The 22,109-nt window shown below is 35.9% G+C and overlaps 1 protein-coding gene across 2 annotated transcripts in view; it reads right to left on the bottom strand.

Moving 5' to 3' along the window:
* The window catches only part of LOC136826645 (atrial natriuretic peptide receptor 1), a 137,913-nt gene that overhangs the window by 39,543 nt on the left and 76,261 nt on the right, over positions 1-22,109 (bottom strand). For both annotated transcript variants that reach the window (XR_010849673.1, XM_067083984.1), the window contains exon 2: positions 4,237-5,366. Coding sequence is in view for 1 of the 2 variants with exons in the window: in XM_067083984.1 (XP_066940085.1) it covers positions 4,237-4,519 (283 nt within the window). In the remaining variant the exon portion in view is untranslated. The remainder of the gene's footprint in view (positions 1-4,236; positions 5,367-22,109) is intronic.

The following is a 22,109-nucleotide window of genomic DNA, read 5'->3' as shown; positions in this document are numbered from 1 at the left end:
GATATTCACATTAGCAAAGAACAACGAGAGAGAGAGAGAGAGAGAGAGAGAGAGAGAGAGAGAGAGAGAGAGAGAGAGAGAGAGAGAGAATTGAGCCTTGAGAGACGTAGTTCACCAAACGGGCCCAAAAGGGAATCGCAGGAATTTTTAACTTGAAAAATTAGATTTCCGTTTGTTACTTATAAGACATTCTAACTTCTAACTTAGTACATGTCTTATTTTAGTTACAAGGCAAGTTTAGGAAGTAGACGTAACGGTAATGTTTATTAATGAAATAATTTTATCATTTTACCTGAAGTTCTATTATTTTCCCGTTGGCGGTAACTGATAGAGGATGAAACACTGAAGACAATAAATCTTCAAATTACTTAATGACGGAGGTTTAGACATATATATATATATATATATATATATATATATATATATATATATATATATATATATACATATATACATATATATACTATATACACATATATATATATATATATATATATATATATATATATATATATATATGTATATATGTATGCATACATATATTTATATAATATATATTATATATATGTATGTATATATATATTTATATATAAAAAACAAAACGCAATTATATAAGTAACCTAATTAAATCAAAAGGCGTTACAATAATCCAAATCATTATGGTCACCTAAAGAAAATGGAATGACCAATTTAATTGCCTAGAAAAAATTGCCAGTACGAACAAAATGAAAGTAAAATTTCGCGTTCATAATGAACGTCAGAAAGTAAGATTCAAATCGACGAAGCGAATAAATAAAAAAACAAAACGAACTTCTCAAAACCTTAACAGCAAGAGGACAGAAACTTCTACCAGAAAAGTAAAAGAAATAAATAAACATCTGGAAAGCTATAGCCTGTGGCTCACGGTGCACGCGACGAGAGAATCTTTCAATAACAACGAACGCAAAAAAGATACGAAAAAGAAAGTTTGAAGAGAGAGAGAGAGAGAGAAGAGAGAGAAGAAACGCTACCACTACGGAAATAGTTGTCAGCCGTATTTCTGACAACCTAATTAAGAAGCGCAGGACTTTCGAGCCACCTCTGAATACGGGAGAGGCAAAGTACGAAAGGAAGGGGTTGTTGGGGGTGGGGGCGGGGACGTGTGGAAAGGACCCGGTCAAAAAATGGCCCTATCATCAGAACAGAAAACTGCATCACCTGGGAGGTACTGCAGCAAGGGCCTCTCATCAACCAACAAAGTCAACTTGATAAAAGTATTACAGAGGAAGGGAGTCCAGGGATTCCAGTTATGCTTTTCTGCATCCAGGAAGAAAGTTGAAATAATGTGGTATGTGAGTAAGGTGAGAGAGAGAGAGAGAGAAAGAGAGAGAGAGAGAGACTTTCTGAAGGGATGGAGCGATGATATCGACTGCAGGCTGTACAGAGTGAACGAGGGGAAGATGAGACTCTTCGATGTCTCTCTCTCTCTCTCTCTCTCTCTCTCTCTCTTCTCTCTCTCTCATTTAACATTTATTTTAGAATTAATCACTGTATCGCTGCCCACCTCTCCACATGCTTAAACTCACGCAACGAGTGATTACAAAGAGCAGAAGCCGGGAAGTGATGAATGGTAATACCTAGAAAATATGATACCTTAGGTTTAAGTAACTCCATTTATTTTACGTTGTATATTATTATGATGACTCCTTTGAACCGACAAAATCAAAGAGATCAATATTTTGTTGCTGTCGGAGATTCAGCTCATCTGCAGTTTTGGTAAAGTTATTTATTACCATTTATTTTCTACATACACACACACACGAGGTGGGCTCTCTATATATATATATATATATATATGTTTATTTATATATATATATATATTTATTTAAATATGTATATATATATATATATATATATGTATATATATATTATATATATATATATATTATATATATATAAATATATATACATATGTATACATATATATATATATATAAACATATAAATATATAATACATAATACAGACGCATATATATACTGTATATATATATTACAGTAAAAGACATTCAATATATATATATATATATATATATATATATATATATATATATATATATACTGTATATATATATATGGGTTATCTCGTGTGTGTGTGTGTGTGTATATGTGTAGAGGAGCAAAATTGTAATAAATAACTTATGAAAGCTGCAGACGAACTTGAACTCTCCAACAGCAAGTAAATACATGATTGATCTTTGGTTGTCCGGTTAAAGGGAGTCATCATAATAATATACAACGTAAGGTAAATGAGTTATTTACAATAAACCTTCGTATCAAGTGCTTTTAATTATTACCCATCACTTCCTGTATTTTCTGCTCTTGTAATCACTGTCATGTGAGTTTTACTTCAATGTGGGAGAGGGTGAGTGTTGAAGATACAGTGATTAATTCTAAAACAATACTAAATAAATGAGAAAGAGAAAGAGAGACAGGAGAGAGAGAGAGAGAGAGAGAGAGAGAGAGAGAGAGACCAGCTATTTCCTGTCCTACTCTGCAGCCCTGCAGGTCGTGATATTATCACCCACCCATCCCCTGAAAGTATTTATAGTATATATATATATATATATATATATATATAGTATTATATTATATATATATATTATATATATATATATATAAGTATATATATATATATATATATATATATACTGTATATTTCTATAGAAAGAGAGACTCAAGCCACCTGAAAAACCATATCATATTTCCATCTACACACACCTGATTATTCTGTTCTTTACATACTTTACATTTCAACCCATCGCTCTTTTTTCACTACATGTGCTAATAAACAGCGCATCTGATAACTTCTTTTCATCTCATTTCTTCATTCAATATTCACTTATACTTCCAGCCACCCTTTTCACAGTTGCGTCCGACTCTCCGATCTTCTCTTTAACAACGCATAAATCAAATCTTTTCGACAATATTTCCTATGTACCTGTATATTCATTAATATTCCTAACATTTAAACGGACATTCGGAACAGTCGAGGTATTTTAAGATTGCATTTCCACAAGGCATTTCTACATTCACATTCATTTTAAGATCTCCAAACCAACAAAATAATCTACTTATCTCTTGCTCTGTGTAACCACCTGTTGTCCCTCTCCAGCCACAGGCATGCGCAGATCCAGACTCCGCTAGAAACTTTAATTTTCAGTCTTCTCAAGTCTGGTACTATGCACTCTTCCTTTCATCTTTGTCACCATCTACATTCAATTTTACCCACAAGATGTATGGATCTAATTCACCCGTAATCTTTTGAGTATCCCACAGCCTTCTTGAGCCATTCCATCGGTCTATGTCCCGCCTAGTACTGAGCACCTCTTCTTTTCGGTTTGGTTTCAATATGTGCCATAACAATCAGCTTTCCTCATTTATCACGCCCACAGCATACGTGTATTATTTGAATGGCATATACATCTGTCGAACATTTAAAGTCTCTGATCTGGTGTTACAGAAATAGAGTAATGGACTGAAACCTGTACTTTGGTGATATTCACAACGAGAGAGTGTCGAATCTGTTGTTTTATTTCCAGGAATCGCAACAGTATGAAATACATACTATATTTTTATACAGCAGAGTTTTACAATTGATTTTACAATCACTGGGTGAACATGGCAGTCAGTTCTATCTTTCTTTCTCTAATCAGTATCTAAGAAAAGAATATCTATATCGCCTAAAACGGAAACATCAAAGAGTAACCTCTCTGTCTTACGTGATTGGGTCAAAATCTACATAGGGGCAAGAAAGTAGTCAGGCATCCGGTGGTACCTCAGTAATTTAAGAAAGCAGACAAGGAGAAAGGTGGCTGTTGTGGATAAAGTTTTACGTTTTATCCATTTTTCATAAAGGAGACATTTTTCTTACATGGTACAAAGGAAACGGAAAAATGGGAGATGGCTGTCGTTGAATTATTAGTTTATCGATACTTGCATGTAGGGAAATAGTGTCGATAGTTTTTATATCATTCATTTCTAATAAAGGAAACATTTTCCATACATGGTAAAGGAAAATGAAAATCAGGAGGTAATTGTTGGTGAATTAGGCTTTTGAGGCAATAAGGCTCCTCTTAACTGTAGCTTGACCTATTTGTATGGCACTTATCATACTACTAGCCTTTAGAGCCTCATCATGGCTACTAAATGTAACCCATCCTTCCAGAATTTCATGGAAACAATGACACTCAACTCACCTGCCTCCTTTTTGAAGTAGAGGTCAACAGCTGCCAAGGGCCCATCGGTCGAGGAGCTCTTCGAGTCTTTGTACCGGACCTTGATGGTGTAATTGGCCAGGGGTCCTCGAAGCCCCGTCTCCCTCACGTGGCGAACTGCGAGCTCCACCACGGGGAGCACCTTCACCATGGAGTACTGGTGAGAGGCATTGCACGGGACGATCACGGCCACGTCGATGACGTAATCATTTTCGTAGTCTCTCATTTTGTGTTGTGCTCTGTCTGACTTCACGCACATTTCCATTCTCAAAGGCGGCAAATAATACGGTGTGGGGTTTTGTTCGAAAAATAATGATCGAAGGACTCTGTTCTCCCATCAAGGCCGATGTAGTCGTCGCTTTCTGCAATTTCAAATGGCGAGTCCTGGTCCCCATCTTCACTCGTATTCCCCCTCGGCAGAATCCCATCGTCTTCTAAAACGTCTTCGTAAGCATAGTGCAAGTCATCTTTGTAGTTTGTGTGTAATATGAGAGTATTCTCAGGTACAACTGGCTGCATCAAATTGGCCACGGAATCGCCCAGGTCTCCGTCATCGTGGCTGTCAAACAGATCTCCCTGAGACCTTTTCTGAAGTCTTTTCAACAAGGCCGAGCGCTTGTATATGTAGGGAGACCAGTCCTCCTCGAGCCAGAAGTGGTCGCTGATGTCCATCACACCATTATCTTTCGTAAAGTCGAAGTCTTTCGATTCGGCTTGCAAATTCGCCGCCGAGGTAGCAGTGAGGACGAAAAGTGCCATTACACTCATTTGGTTGGCCATACTCGCACTTTTTCGATTTTTTTTCTTTTATTAATTATTCCATTATACTGAGAATCAGCAACTCCATTTTCTGGCTGACATTAGTCCTATATATCTGTCATAGGTCTATAAAGCAGATACAGGCACTTGCTCATGTCTCTCACGAAAAAATTTGACAGATTTAACTCCATTCTGTTAAGAGTTAGTTTCAGTCCAATGGGAATGAAAACTTACTTTATTGCATAATTCTTAAGTGTATAAAAATTGTAACTGAAAGGTTGACATTCACTAACTGAAATCGACTTTAGTTCACTGTTCACTTCAAGATGTAGATGGATGATTGTAAGATGTTTCTGAAACAAAAAAGAAAATTCTATTAATGAATAATATATTAATGTTTAAATAATTAATTTGTATAAGTCAACCTACTTGACACGAGTGGTATGGCACCATTAATTAATGGTATTCAATAATAAAATGATTTTTCTTGTGGTAAGTGATTATAATGAGGCTACTTTTCATGAACTGATATATTCAAGTACGCTCTTAAAAAAGGTTCAAAAAAATATTATAAAGTCACTTCACATTTATTGATAATTGATTTTAGCATATTCTTGAGAAAGATTTTACTGTTGAACATCCTGCGTTCTTTTCCGCTAACTTTTCCAACCCCAAATCCTTTAAGAACTAAATTTATTACTTTCCTCGCTTGAGCCTCTCCATTTTCCAGCATTTTCAGTTCACTGGCTTTCGGGGTTCGTGTAGAGAGTGGCCTCTGGGTTACCTGGCCAAGTCACTGCATTTAAGAAAATGAAATGAAAAACAAAACTCTGAACCATTTTGTGTAAAATATCTAGTCTGACCCAACTTTTTCTACGCATCTGTTGCAATCTGTTTATATGTTGACATGATACTGCACGTAGATTTTCCAGGTCCATATGATTTGAAGTGTCTATTTTCGATAAATATATAAGGTTTGCAGGAGCTTCGTTGTAACTTAGAAAATACCTGTTTTTGTATTGGTAAATAAATTTATGGTCACGAGTGAAGCAGGTCAAGAGAATCGATTACGTATTGCAGACTTCTGAAATAAAGATTGAACTGTGTAGGTGAAACCTTCAGTTATAAAGGATCAAGAGAATCAGCTCTGTCCAAGAACATCAGTTATATTGATATTTCCAGGTAGTCCTTAAAGTTGTTTAAATTGATTTTTGCCTTGAATTCCAAAATTAATATTATATGTTATTAGTGTTCCCACTGGTCTACTGATGATTTCATGGTTTCCCTGCATGAGTGTATATGTGTGTGTAATTCAGAGAGAGTGGGAGGAAGGAGGGCGAAAATTAGTGAGAAGCACACCTGTATAATATAATAGATTAATAAAAAAAAAATTGGGCTGAGTGCAGGTATAAAAGTGACCAGAACATGCAATTACTAAGAATGTCACAATAATGGGTTACGAGTCTGGCTTAATGAGCTGGCATTGAAAATATGCAGAGAGAACCAGAACTTTCCAAAAAAAAAAAAAAATTAATATATAAGCAGATAATCCCTTATAAGAACTTGAGACCTAGAGTAGTCAAACATTAGTTACCTTGATCTCTATGAATGATTACGGGGATTTATTTCTTGATAAATAAATTTAAGAGGACAACCTTAATTACCTGATAATTAAGTGGTTACCAGTTAAATGAAACATGGTGCAGACTTTTTTTTTTCAAGCTTAGCTTTTTTTAACATATTTCAGGGGTATTTTATACTGGCTAGCGACAGAGGTATCTATTGAGTTAATATGTATATATATATATATATTTATAGTACATATATATATATATATATATATATATATTATATATATATATATATATATATATATATATATATATATATATAGATATACATACATTACATGCATATATGTACAAATATAGATACATACATGCATATTATATATATGTTATAAATATATATATAGTTACATATATATATATATATATATATATATATATATATATATATATATATATATATATATACTGTATATATATATATATATATATATATATATATATATATATATATATATATATATATATATGACTGTGAAATATTTTGGTTTAAACAGAATTCCATCTAAAAAGTATTTATAAAAATGCAAAAACGGTAGAAAGTTGATGTTATATATTTCGGAGAACATCTGTCTCCCCTCAACAGGCAGGTAATGAAATGAAATGAGGTGCAGAAAATGGTATTCATAAATAAGAGTCCTAGAGGTCATCAAAGGCATCACTCCAGATGACAGCTTTTCTTAATCTTCTTAATTGCTGGTTGGAGAAGATTTTATCTATATCTGAGTCCCCGCTCCTTTTGAGAGGCTCATTGCATTTCCCAGTCACATTAAACATTCTGAAGATTTCTGTCAAACCCAGAGGCACATATATACCACTGCATAACGTAAGATTTTTAAGCTTTTAGATGTAGATTCCCTATTCACAAAAGTACTACACAACTTGGAGGGAAAATTAGCTCCCTATCCAGACTCATTTCCCACTAGTCCTAGAAAATCTAATGGGGGTTATTTAATTATGTGTATCAAACAACGTTTTTCGTTCTGGGAGTCATCTGCACAAGGTAAAGTCTGGTAGGTAGCTCTTTTTAGCCAACTCTATACATGGAATATTTTGAAGCTAATAGCTAGCAAACGCAATAAAAACCAAAAGACATGCTGGGGATTAGATATAGATGATATCCAAACATTTTTGGATGATATTTGGGGCAATTTCAACAATTTCTTTCAGTATTAAAATGCACTAGTGCCCAGCGTCAAATCCAAAGTTGAATGAGAAACAGCTAACAAAATTCCTTTTAATAACTAGAGACACGACAAAATACAAATTTATCGTATCTGTAAGACCAACATTTTCACTTTCATACATTCACTATTTTAGTTTCATGACATTTCTACGGGTTATGTGTGCAGCCAGTAATTTATTCTTAAGAGCCTTATGGATTTGCTCCCGGATTTCCTGGAAAAGGAAATGAAATTAACTGTAAGCAGCTGTCAGCTCCCAGCACCTTTGACCATATAATTGAGAAAGGATCCATAAAGCAACCATAATCTTCTACTGTCTCCCTAAAGCAAGGCCAGAGAGACGCCAAACAATAAAAATCAAAATCCCACACCTGGACAGCATTAAGACATTGACACAGACACTTGGAAACTCTGAACCTTTGTTTACCTACCCAAATACCATAGCCAAATCCTGAATCCATGTCCAACAGAAGCCAGTCCCCAAAGACACAGGAGTATATGAAATCTTTGCCTGACGGTGACTGATCCTACATTGGTTTCTACAGGTAAATCACTTCAGAGATTAATAAATATAAACGTTCAGTAAGGTATGGCCACAGAGCTCAGCTATTTGTGTTCACATAAATAATCATAATTACAGAATAAGCTGGAATTTATCACGTATAAATTATAGCAGCGACTGCTGATTCAAAAAGACAGACGGTAGGATCAGCACTGATCAAGCAAAGAAATACGACGAACCTCTCAAAAGGAGCTTGGGACTCAGATATTATAGATAAAATCTTCCTCCAACAGCGATTAAGAAGATTAAGGAGCTGTCATCTGGAGTGACGTAACAGCTGACCTCTGGAACTCTGGGTGTAAATACAGCTTTTCTGTAACTCTTATTTCATTCATCACTTTCCTGTTGAGGGAGACAGTTGTTCTCTGAAGTATGTAGCATTAACTTCCTACCTTTTGGCATTTTTAATGAGAGAATAACCTCCAGCCTCCAAGTGGTTTGAAATTGCATCCTAGATGCCGGGAGGTACAAGCACAGGTTCAGGTTCAGATTAATTAGGAGGATGCCCTTTTACATTTGCACCTCCAGACCTACTAAATCCTCGTTCCTGAGCTCCGGTAATTTCTCGTTTCTTCTGTATTCTGTGTATTTGTCTTTCTTTTCTTCTTCTCTTTCTTCTTCAAACAGGCAGTCTCGTACTATTTCCTTCTTTGTTTCTCTCGTTTTCCTTCGTTTATAGCGTTTACAACCACAGTATTCTTTCCTCTGTTTAGAAATCAGTGCCAGGTATGTGTCTACCTGATGTTGGCCTAAAGTACGCTTTACAGAAAGCCCTCTTTGCACGCCAACTTGAATGTTAATCACACACACACACACACACACACACACACACACACACACACACACACACACACACACACACACACATACATATATATATATATGTTATATATATGTATATATATATATATATAGTATATATATATATATATATATATATATATAAGATAAAAAATCCATTTGAAGGAAAGAGAAACAACGGAGTGCTGCAAGGCCTTTCTTGACGTTGGGGCCTTTCCAACTAAGGATTTGTCTTTATTTTTATATTCATAAGTTCCGTATTTTAGATCAGTTAGTATATATATATATATATATATATATATATATATATATATATATATATATATATATATATATATATTAGATTGGTTAGAGAATAAGTGTTATCCTAATTCAAGATGGAATGATAAAACTTTGTGTTTACCTATGTATGATATACATAATAATTTATACACTTATGTACATTCGCTTGCCTGCACGTTGATGTATATGGATGTATATACGTGCATTCATTACCTAAAATAACAATATACAAAGTAGGCTACCGGTAGGCATTGAAGACATGACCAGTTTAATTAAGTTAATTAAGTCTTGTGTAATCAAGGGTTATAAATTCCAAATACAGGTGTATAATTCACCATTCAATTGTTTTACTTGTCAGAAAAGTTTAAATTTAAATTTCCGTTTAACGTTTCCCATATAAATCCTAACTGGTAAGTGTAGCCTAGAAAATCTTTAAAATTTTCTATGCGATATAAAAAATAAAATATCTATGTAACAACAATATATCTCTGAAAAAAAATTAACGTAACTCTGACATAGTTTTATATTTCACCATACATCGGTTTTTTTTTTTTTTGCGGGAGGAAGTGGCTTTTTATCAGAACGTAGTTTCGTTATTATCTACCTTTCTAATTTTACCCACTTCATTGATACCTGTTATCAGGAATATGTGGCTTATCCCCTGGCCAGAGATTTAAACGAGGTGTTAACTGATAGCACTTTAATCGTTTGTGACGCCGAGATACGGTAGTTGACTGATTACAAGCATAAACAAATATTCAAGCCACCAGTACCTTGAAAGTCTTTTCACTGCTCCACAAACAAGAGGTACATATCTACCCTCATTATATAAAATATATATATATATATATATATATATATATATATATATATATATATATTATTATATGTATATATATATATATATATATATATATATATATATATATATATATATATATATATATATATATATATGATTTTTATCACTTCACTCTGATTTATATATTAATCATTAAGCTACAATTGTCTTTTAACATCCAATTCACGCTACTTTGGGGATATCCTCAACGGGGAATTATCAATGAAGGAATTATACATACATAAAATATATGTACATATATATATATATATATATATATATATATATATATATATATATATATATATATATATATATACTGTATTGTCTGTTTGTTGACCATGTATAAGTTATGTAGCTGGTAGTCTGTCTCCTGGGCATGTCGAACAGAGAGAGAGAGAGAGAGAGAGAGAGAGAGAGAGAGAGAGAGAGAGAGTCAAAATATATACCATTATACGATTATTAATGGGACAGCCTCGACTAGTGAATCCTCATCTTGTCTATCTATCTATCTATCTATCTGTTATATCTATCTATATATATTTATATTCCTCTTAGCATACCATTCCTCTAAGCACTAACTAAACAGCCGTCTCTCGTTTTTCTTCGGTTAATCAATGCTGAATCTCCGTTCTCTCGACTCAACTTTCATTCACCGCGTCAAAAGAGAACGATAGGCAAGACGATCTCGTCTTGCCGATCGTTAATTATTAGTCAAGAAGAAGATCTTCTTCTTCTTGCCTAATAATCTTCGCAATAGAGTCTCGAGAGGATAAAAGGAGCATCCAGGGATTCATTAATCTCAGAATTCTTGTGCCGTAGGCTCTGGCAGGGCGTAAGGAGATATTCCAATCAAAGCAATTATCTATTGTCGTCATCTCTCTGCTCACGGTTATGGAGTTCTCGTTTCCTCATCCTAGCTGTCTTTCTGTCTTTCTGTCTATCTATCTATCTATCTAGCTATCCTGTCCTATAGAGCTTCTGATACGACTAACATAAACCTAAACTTAACACTACAGGCGCATGCGCGAGAATGATTACTTCTGTAGTCTTATAGCACTTGGTGTCACCTTTCTGAGCACTCATTTTAGAAGTAATCTCAGCTGCCTCATGTAAGAAACTGCCTTAATTACAAAATGGAAAAATTGCTGCTAGACATATCAAAGAATCAGATTAATCAGATATTCTGAAACTTCAGGAAGAAGCTGTTCAGTTAGTTCCATTATTAGACAGACAATGGAACTGATAAACACCGATTCTTTAACCCTCCGTAAAAACCTCCTACCTCCGCCTCTCAGGCTTTTCCGAAGCTCAGTGTCTTATTTCTCCTCATTAACTATCTGCCTGATCTCGTGAGCTGTCTGGAGTGACGGCGAGGGGCGGTGGGGGAGTGAGGGGGGGAATGGGAGAGGTCATTGCTCAGTCAAGTTCATCGCCTTCACGATAATATCTACCCGTTTCTCTTTCTACTTTCTCTTCCGAAAATTATGCGCTATCACTTGTTTTAGGTTTTGGAAAGGAGCAGTAGCTAATTCTGCTTATAGAATTGAGTGTTAACATTATTTCAGTGCTTTAGAATATTACCTTCGTGCGCTTAACTATACTCTTTTTAACGGGGCTTATCTCTTCGCCTACTCTGGCAACTGTGAATGAAAAGTAATTGGTTTAATTAATGATTCCGACCTCTCCTGTTATTCAGGTATTCCTTTCAACGCGTCCTTCGAATACAGATACCTTTCCTTAGGGGTAAGAGCGCGCTTCTTTCTCTTCATCAAGGAATAACGCGACGCTATTAACCAGTTTATTTTACGTTGACTGATTCCTTTCTTTTATCGATTTATAGATTTTCAGGCATACATACCAAATGCTGGCAACTCAGCCATTCAGCTCTGAAACTGAAATTGACAAGGAAAAAGTGAAAGGTGTAACAGAAGAAAACTCGCGTGTTGCACCGTGAAACAAATTGTTAGAGAGGGTGAAAAGTAAGATGGAAGAAAGAGAATAGAACGAGGCGCGTAAAAGGAATGAAGGAGGCTGCAGCTAGTCATGAAAACGCTGCAAAGAACATGAGGCCATCCAGCGCTGGAAACTGAAATTGACAGTGAAAATTTTGTGGTGTAACAGGAGAAAACCTGCAGTTGCACTGTGAAACAATCTGTTAGAGAGGTGAAAAGTAAGATGGAAGAAAGAGAACAGGAAACGGAGGTACAGCAAAAGGGAATGAAGGAGGCTGCAGCTAGGGGCCGAAGGAACGCCGCAAAGAACCTTAAGTAGTTCCTACATTGCCCAGCATGAGGTGCATGAGGTGCACTTTTATCAGTCTTTGGAATTCTCTCTCTTTCTCCTTTCCCAATGTATCGTCCATCTCTCAAGATACATCTCTCCTCCTTCTCCTCTGGTGCTGTATCGTCCCTCATTTAAAAAACACAACTCCTATTTCAGTAATGGTGTATCTGTCCGTTCATGAGAGATGTCAGTTCGTACGGCTAGCACGCTGTTGGCCCAGCGTTCGACTCTCCGACCGGCCAGTGAAGAGGTAGAGGAATTTATTTCTGGTGATAAAAATTAATTTCTAGTCATAATGTGGTTCGGATTCCACAATGAGCTGTAGGTCCCGTTGCTAGGTAACCAGTTGGTTCTTAAACACGTAAAATAAGTCTAATCCTTCGGGGCAGCCGTAGGAGAGCTGTTAATCAGCTCAGTGGTCTGGTTAAACTAAGGTATACTTTTCGTAGCTTTGTCTGATAAATCTTCCTCCTTTGATGAGGCGTCTCACCTTCTCCTCTACGAGTATATCCTCACTCTTTCAGGAGGAAGTCTCTTGAAGGAGTGTCTCTCGTTCTTGACTGATATGCCAACTCATTTCTCGCTATAATGTGGTTCGGATTCCACAATAAGCCGTAGGTCCCGTTGCTAAGTAACCAATTGGTTCTTAAACACGTAAAATAAGTAAAATCCTTTGGGCCAGCCCTAGGAGAGCTGTTAATAAGCTCAGTGGTCTGGTAAAACTAAGGTATACTTAACTTAACTTCCCTTTCCTAAGAGACGCATGTCCTGCACAACTGATATTTTCCTCTCTTCAAGGTATGCCTCGTTTCTCCTTAACTGACGTTCCTTTTCTCACATAATATATGTCTCTCCTTAGAGCTGATGATATTATTCATGAGAGGTTTTGTTCCTCTCTTGAAACCACTATTTTTCTTTCTGGAGCCTGCATCCTATTTGCTCAAGTGTGCATATGGAGTGCAAGTCTATTTACATATATTATTTCCATATCTCCACAATTTTAGTATATATATATATATATATATATATATATATATATATATATATATATATATATACATATATATATATATGTGGTTATTTCAATAATAAACTTAAGATATGAGATGGCTATTTCATCCTTTCCTTATATATATATATATATATATATATATATATATATATATATATATATATATATATATATATATATAAATTTCTGACCCACATCAGGATCAACCCAGGTCTTTCGATTGAAAGGCAAGGGCGCTGCCCACTGGGCCATACAAGTCTTGTGTGGCCCAGTGGGCAGCGCCCTTGCCTTTCAATTGAAAGACCTGGGTTCGAACCTGATGTGAGTCAGAAATTTATTTCTGTTCCACACGTGATTGTGTTGATTGATTATTTCTATATATATATATATATATATATATATACATACATAAAACTTCAGACATTTCGATAAATCCAAAATCGGTAATTAGATAAGTCGTATTTTTTTTCTTTTTGCAGATAATAATACACCATATTGCAAGTTAATTCATAAGAAATATGATGTACAGCTATGCTCTTAAGTGACACGACATGATTGCATAGGATTTCGCTCAAAATTCACGAACTGGCAACTAACATGCGTCATACTTCGGAAAAACAGCTATGAAACATTTTCAAACCTTTCGTTCACTCTCGCGGTGCATTTAAAAAAAAATGTCATCATCAAACCTTCCCCCATAGGGGGATAGTGCCGTCAGTGCACCTCACGCGGTGCACTGTAGGCATTACTTAAGGTTCTTTGCAGCGCCCCTTCGGCCCCTAGCTGCAACCCCTTTCATTCCTTTTACTGTGCATCCATTCATATTCTCTCTTCCGTCTTGTTATCCACCCTCTCCTAACACTTGTTTCATAGTGCAACTGTGAGGTTGTCATCCCGTTACACCTTTCTCTGTTTTCCTTTCAGCGCCGAATGACCCCATAGGTCACAGTGATTGGCCTTTGGCCTAAATTCTATATTCCATTCCATTTCATCATCAAACCTCAGTTTATATGATAGAATAATGAAAAAAAATGGCATAACATTGCTTCCAATGCAGCCATAAAATGTGAAATAATCCTATTTGATTGTTTTTACGCCTCAACGCTGAAAAAATTTAATTAGTAAATACGAAAGTATTACCGTGACTAGAAAGCATCCACCGATATCAACGGTTGGGCGGAGCGTATATGACGCAACCATTAGCAACATGAACCACATGAGACATAGGTCTACAATGAATGGCGACAATGAAATTATCTTGAAAACACTTATTTTATATTTGTTAGAGGAATATTTAGATTTTCATGAAAAGAAAATTATTCAAGTTATATTTCTTAACCACTTCAAAAATTATGGCTTACTAGCAAATATTCGCCTATGCAATGATTCTTTTGTTAAAGCCAAGATTTTGTTCCTAGGCCTAGGTGTGTTAGATTTCTTTACTTATTATATATGAATTATACTTAGCATTCACATCTCTATATTAACAATTTCTGACCAGAAAGCTTATGAAGTTATCCACACATTCTTGCACTTCAAGTTACCTTATGAATGAATAAATTATACACCAAAAGCGAGCAGAAGGACTTTTAAGAAAATATTTTAAGCCAGTTAAAAACAAATGTTCCATAGGCCTTAATATTAATACTGATAGACGTTTCGATTAATAGCCATCTTCTCCATATAATTAGTCATCATCATCTTTTATTCTTCAAAGAACAGGTAATCTCTACTAATAAATTCTTTAGTAACAGAGATTACATCTCAGAAGGCTTAGACTACTCTTTTAGACCTATAAATCAATTTGCAACATACAGGCAGCTTGAACACAGCCTAAAACCCCACCATTCAAAGAAAACTTGTTGCAATTCATATTCCTATTTTGAAAATGGTGTTATGACTGTTGAGCTTATTAGGTCCGCTGCTATGATGCTGCATAAGTAGTTGCGTTGACCAGCCCCGAGGAGTACGCTAAGCGCGCTGTCACGGACGGCACCGCTAACCTATCACACCTTGCTTTGAGCTAAGCAATGTTAAGAAGAAAATAATCAGTTAAAATCACACAGGTTACGAATTATCCCAATGCATAAAAGAGATCATATTTATATAACCATAGGGAAAATAGGCTAGCTGTGAATTCGCAAACTTGTCGACATGTATGACATTGGAAATGAAAAAGAAGTTTAACACTACTTGGCAACGTTACGTTGAGCCTGAGATTTTGGACGATACAAAAAGAATCATGTCGCCTCAGATCATTGCAAAATGGAAACCTCACATTTTCAAACTCGCCCATCATGCGAGGGAAAAAAGTCAGGTTCACTGCTCAGTCTATTTTGAGGATAAAAGTCAATAATAAATTGCTGTACAATCTTTTTAGTTTATGTATAATACCAAGTAAGAGAAAGCAAATGTTTGTTTTCCACTCAAAATAACTGAAAACAATGTTAAAACAAAACAATGCAAAATACAGACTAGGCATTTTTTCAGCTGATGAGTTTCAAGCAAATAACGTTACAGATACAAAGAATTTTTTTATTTATTTTTTACCCAGGATGATGAAACAACGTTTTTGCCTCTGGAACATAATACTCTGGGATGCTTTTGGTATTTAGTATCTAAGTTTTTATTTAAATTCAGAGTTCTGTCAAACATATATAGTGTATTGCATTTTGCAAAAATCAACAAGAAAATGGCCTCATCTTGAATGAAAGAACTACAACATCACAGCTGAGAAATGTCGCAAAAAAAGCCTTACTTAATCATTCAAGTACTTTCAAGGTTGATGGATGATTAAAATTTACGAAATCGTTAAAAATAAGGCATATTCAAAGCTTTTTTTTTTTTTTAATTCGTTATTAGGTTTTGCTGCCAAATGAGGGTCTTGAGGTTACTGCAGGAAAGTTAAGCTGAATGTAAATCATTCTCAGAGAAAACGTTATTATTCCAAAACTGGGCTTTAAATTTTCGTTCTCGCCAACACAGGTGCCACATCATTCGATACAAATGGATTCATAAATAATGCCAGACTTCTCGTATGCCTGAACGAGATATTGTAATGTAAACACGTCGGTGATAGCGTTTGCACTTGACGTTAATAAACCAAGGAATTTGAGAGTAAAATTTTTGTAGAACTTGATTCTAGATTGATTTTATTTTCCCTTCGATCACCTTAAGGAATGATCCTTGTCAAATGATAGGAAAAACCCAAATCGAATTTTTGTAGAGAATTACACTTTGACGTCAAAGCGTAATTCTCTACAAAAATTCGATACGGATTTTTCCTGTCATTTGACAAGGACCATTCCTTAAGGTGATCGAAGGGAAAATAAAGTCAACTTAGAATCACGTTCTACAAAAATTTAACTCTCAGATTCATTGGTTTATTTATGTCAAGTGCAAACGCTATCACCGACGTGTTTACATTACAATATCTCGTTCCGGCATGCGAGAAGTCTGACATTATTCATGAATACATTGTGGCACCTGTGTTGGCAAGAGCAAATATTCAAAGCCCAGATTTTGGAGCAAAAACGTTATATGTGTATTCTCTCTGGCTTCTATTCTCCATGCTCAACATAATTCAGTATTGACTAGGGTACTCCTTCCTTCTCAATTCTTTCCTATCATTTTTTAGACCTGGGCATTGTAAGAGTATAAAGTTACAAGTTTACTGTAGAATCAGTGCAAAGTTCGTTCTGATTGCCTCAGAGTTTAATAAATGAAGACCGGTCAGGGAGGCTGCATCTGAATCGATCACTGTAATTGAGAACAGTTTAGGTGATAGAGGATCCACAGTACTATACTTATATACGAAGATAAAATATATTTGCGAAGAATTACGAAAACTTATAGTTTCGTCCATCCTCCATAGACGAAAGATATGAGTTTTTGTAATTCTTCACAAATATACTTTATCTTCGTTTATAAGTATATCACTGTGGATCCGTCATCATATACGATACATGAAGTCACTGTGATAGTTTTTCAACAGTTCAGGACAGTCCTGACCTCACATAACCTAAACTTTAGGTTATGTAAGGTTAGGGCAGACAATACCCAGGATCAAATAATTTCTGAGGAATCATTCCGGAAAGATTAAAGGATTTAGAGTGGCGCGAAGTTTTGATAATATGAAAATTACATTAAAAAAAACATTCAGTAAAATTAAGCTCAAACTCTCCACACAGCTCAGAATCTTAACAAAGGTGGCCCTTTTAGAAACATCCGTTTAATTAATTATATAGCAATCCTTCAATTTGGAAAGACGAACCCTGCAGCTCTGTTCACAACCTCCCAAAGAAGAAGAAGAAGAAGAAGAAGAAGAAGAAGGAGGAGGAGGAGGAGGAGAAGGAGAAGCGGAGGAGGAGAATTTATTGAGATTCAGTCACTCTCAGAGATTTCATCTCTCCAGAAATTGCTTGTTCAGGAGAAATGGGGATGAGTGACTGCCATGTCAATAGAGTAAGTGGAATAGAATCGAGTAGGTCGTCTGGATGAACGAGGGTTGAGGGTGGGTGGGATGGGGGAGGGTGGATGTAATGGTGGGGGGGAGAGGTTAGTCCGGATGAATAGGAATGGGATGTCAATTTTGAGTCGTTATGGCACCTATAGAGTAAAAAAAAAAAAAAATTCTTGCCTCCATCATTTTATATTGCAGACTATTCTACCGTAATGGGGTTCTGTAGATGTTGCTATTGATGGTGATAATGACGATGAATGAGGAGTCTGAAACATGATCTTAGAAAATCAACTTGTCGTCTAGTCATTGTTATTGACTATAAAATAATTTCATTGAAAAATCACCCAAAAGATTAATTGATTAGTAAATTAATAAACTACTTTTTTAATAATTTTTAATTGGTTTATCCATTTATTAGGACAGAAGCCACGAGAGACTGCGATTTAAAAAGTATCTCCAAATCCACTTGTCACACTGAACAGTCAGTATTGTTATATTTGTTGTGATAATAGAAATTTGCTACAAAGTGCTATGCTCTTGATAAGAATATGATTCTTTACTAATATTATTTTCTAAATATGGCCTAATTTCATTAAATTAGCAGTATACCTGTGGTATTCTAAATCACAAAGACAGCAGGAAAGATAAGTTCCATCAAGCGATACCTCAACAGAATTTGAGAGACAACAATCTGATGATTTCATGAAGGGGAAAGATAGGGTAAAAATTCGAGTTTTTGGGTGACATTGCCGAAATTCAGTGTTTGGTATTTTTCGATGGGAAAACATGTGAGGTATGCCAGACGTATGATAATTTTGTAATATTACGCAGTCCTTGTCCTTTTAAATTGGTTAAAGGGGCAGTCCCATCCCAGACACACCCTCCCCAGAGTGTACTACACACTCACGACGTTGCTGTTATAGTTTACGCTGATATTTCCATTTCCAATTTTTTTCCTTTGTATTGTACGACAACTTCCGTTGCTATAAGCCATGTTCTTTGTTTATGATTAAGCGCTTACCTAGCAGTACTGTAGCAGTGTAGACTGTAGTGTAGTACTCAATTACCCAGGTGACTGTCATAGAATAGCTGTGTATTTGAGTGGTTCCTGTGGCCCCCTTTGTTTCTTGTCCAAAAGCCGCCATTTTACCGTAATGGGGTTATGAAGATGTTGCTATTGATGGTGATAATGACGATAAATGAGGAGTCTGAAATATGATCTTAGAAAATCAACTCATCGTCTGTTCATTGAACATTTATAATGCCACGTGTTAGCAAAAGAATGCATCATTTACAAGCTCCAGGCCGAACTTTAGTCAGGCGAACACGGTAAAAAACAATAAAAAACTGATGTAAAACTCGGGTGCTATGTTCCTGATACAACTCATAGTGAAACTGCATCATCTGATGTTCACTGGGGATGAGAATTGTAAACAAACATCGATTGTTTGGCTACGTAAACACCTAATGGTTAACAAAGTCGATAAACCACGGATGATTGAACATCAGCAGATTGTTCCTTCTTACGAAGACGTGAACAATATCGCCAAAATGATGAAATATTCGTGTGCTGGTGATATTTCTTCTTCTCCTATCCATACGTTCGGCTTTGATTCTCCATTTACATTCCGGTGTGTTAAGTATAAAGAATGTTATTTTTCAAAAGAAAAAAATATTAAGACAGTTAAGGGCATACCGAGAGGTTTAGGGAAAAATACAATGTCCTTAGTTGCGAGTGGAATGCAGATGACTTGGGAGTGCATGGTTTGCAAGACTTTGCCTCGAACCTCGTTTTCTAAGATGTCACAATCTATTACGACAGATACACGTTAGCGATAGGAAAAAATTGTGCAAAACAAATATGATGAGTGACAGAGGAAAGCTATCGAATGTTTGATTGACTATTATGAAAATAAGTTAGGAGTAAAAAGAGATGAAAATGGCATGCTGGATATAGAAGTTAGTTTTGATGGCACATGGATGACGAGGGGTCGTACTTCACTGATAGAGATGAGTATAGTGATGGACTGCCATACAGGTATTACTGTTGATGGCCACATTTTTTCAAAAAAATTGCCGTATATGTAATTCGTGGAACGCACAACTGAAAAAAGATGGTGCAATTGTGAATAGATATCATGAAGTTATTAACACTCACGACTGTCGGAAAAATTATGATAAAATCTCAAGATCGATGAAGCATCTGCAGCAGGAGTAATCTGGAGTCGATCCATAGATAAAAAATATAAGGTACAAAGTTTTCGCAGGGGATGGTGACAGTGCTGCCTATGCTGCAATTTGCAAAACGAATAATGGAGAAGGGCCGTAAGGACCTAACCATAATGTTATTAAAGAAGAATGTATAAATCATTATGCAAAAAGGGGGATGTACCGACTTGATGCAATGCAACAAAGCTTGGCAACTACCATACAAAACAAAAACTGGAAAATTATTAAGAAGTGCTGTTGCAGGTGCAAATAAATTGACAGAGGCAGCGATCAGATACCTCCAAAATATTGCCCGTGTAACTCTTATCCGGCGTGCAAAAATGAAATCTGTTGCAAAACTAAAAAAGGACCTCCTGACTAAAATAAGTCATGTGTCTAGCACGGACCAGAATCCTAAACGCCAGAACTGCCCAGTGGGTGTTGATAGTCGGTGTTTTTACAATAAAGCAATGGCCAAAAATGAAAAGCCATCCAGTCATGCAAAAACATAAAATACCCAATACTTCTTCCCACAGTAAGTTAAGTATACCTTTGTTTAACCAGACCACTGAGCTGATTAACAGCTCTCCTAGGGCTGGCCCGAAGGATTAGACTTATTTTACGTGGCTAAGAACCAATTTGTTACCTAGCAACGGGATCTACAGCTTATTGTGGAATCCGAACCACATTATACCAAGATATGAATTTCTATCACCAGAAATAAATTCCTTTAATTCTTCATTGGCCGGCCGGAGACTCGAACTCGGGCCCAGCACAGTGCTAGCCGAGAACTCTACCGACTCGTCCAACGAGGAACTCTTCCCACAGTAATGTTGCAGCACATTTACAAGGCGTATGGCGAACTCACGCTGACGGCGCAGTTAAGAAAATGATTGAGAGGCCAGACACAAACCAGAAACGAAGCATTTCATTCCAGACTTTGGAAGAAGTGTGTAAAGGAGAAACTTCATGGCCTCCAAATCGCTACCTCTGCAAGAGTTCTTCATTGGAGGGTTGGCAGAGCTCTCGGCTAGCACGCTGTTGGCCTAACGTTCGACTCTCCGACCTGCCAATAGAGGAATTTATTTCTGGTGATAGAAATTCATTTCTCGTCATAATGTGGTTCGAATTCCTCAATAAGCTGTAGGTCCCGTTGCTAAGTAACCAATTGGTTCGTAGCCACTTAAAATAAATCTAATCCTTCGGGCCAGACCTAGGAGATCTGTTAATCAGCTCAGTGGTCTGGTTAAACTAAGATAGACTTTTTCTTCTGCACTGCAGATGAGTGCAGTAGAACATAATCTTGGATTATGTAAAAGCATTCTTCCTAAATGAGATCCTCGGAGGAATTCCAAAGACAACAAGTATTTTAAAGAAAGAAAAAAAAATAGAATTAGGTTGTCTTCAGAGCCCAGTAAGAAGCAAAAGAAAATAGAAAAGGATTGTGATGATGGGATGTATGTGCCTGGTGGCTTTTAGTTGGCACTCAAGGTTTGGCACTGGATCACACAGCTCTATATTCAATTAAGTACCAAGAAGAAATGGATAATAGGCCTCTTGGGGATACTCCATTGGAAATATTAAAAACGAGCTATGAAAGATACCTCCTGGGTGGTCAGGAAATTCTTTCGCCTCAAGGGAAAAGTAAGTGAATATTTTGTTTTATAAAATACGTTGTACAAAGTTAGCAGACAGTTAAATGAGACAGTTAACAACATATAATATGCAAGGAACAGTATATCTGTTCTGGGTAAATGTTATATATGCAAAAAAATGCATTTGAATAAGTTATATGTATATCAAAGTTTCATGAAACTTTGAACTTAATTT

Source organism: Macrobrachium rosenbergii, chromosome 3 (assembly GCF_040412425.1).
Source record: "Macrobrachium rosenbergii isolate ZJJX-2024 chromosome 3, ASM4041242v1, whole genome shotgun sequence".
Lineage (NCBI taxonomy): Eukaryota > Metazoa > Arthropoda > Malacostraca > Decapoda > Palaemonidae > Macrobrachium > Macrobrachium rosenbergii.
Note: the sequence above shows the minus strand (reverse complement) of the source record. Positions and strands in the feature narration are given on the sequence as shown.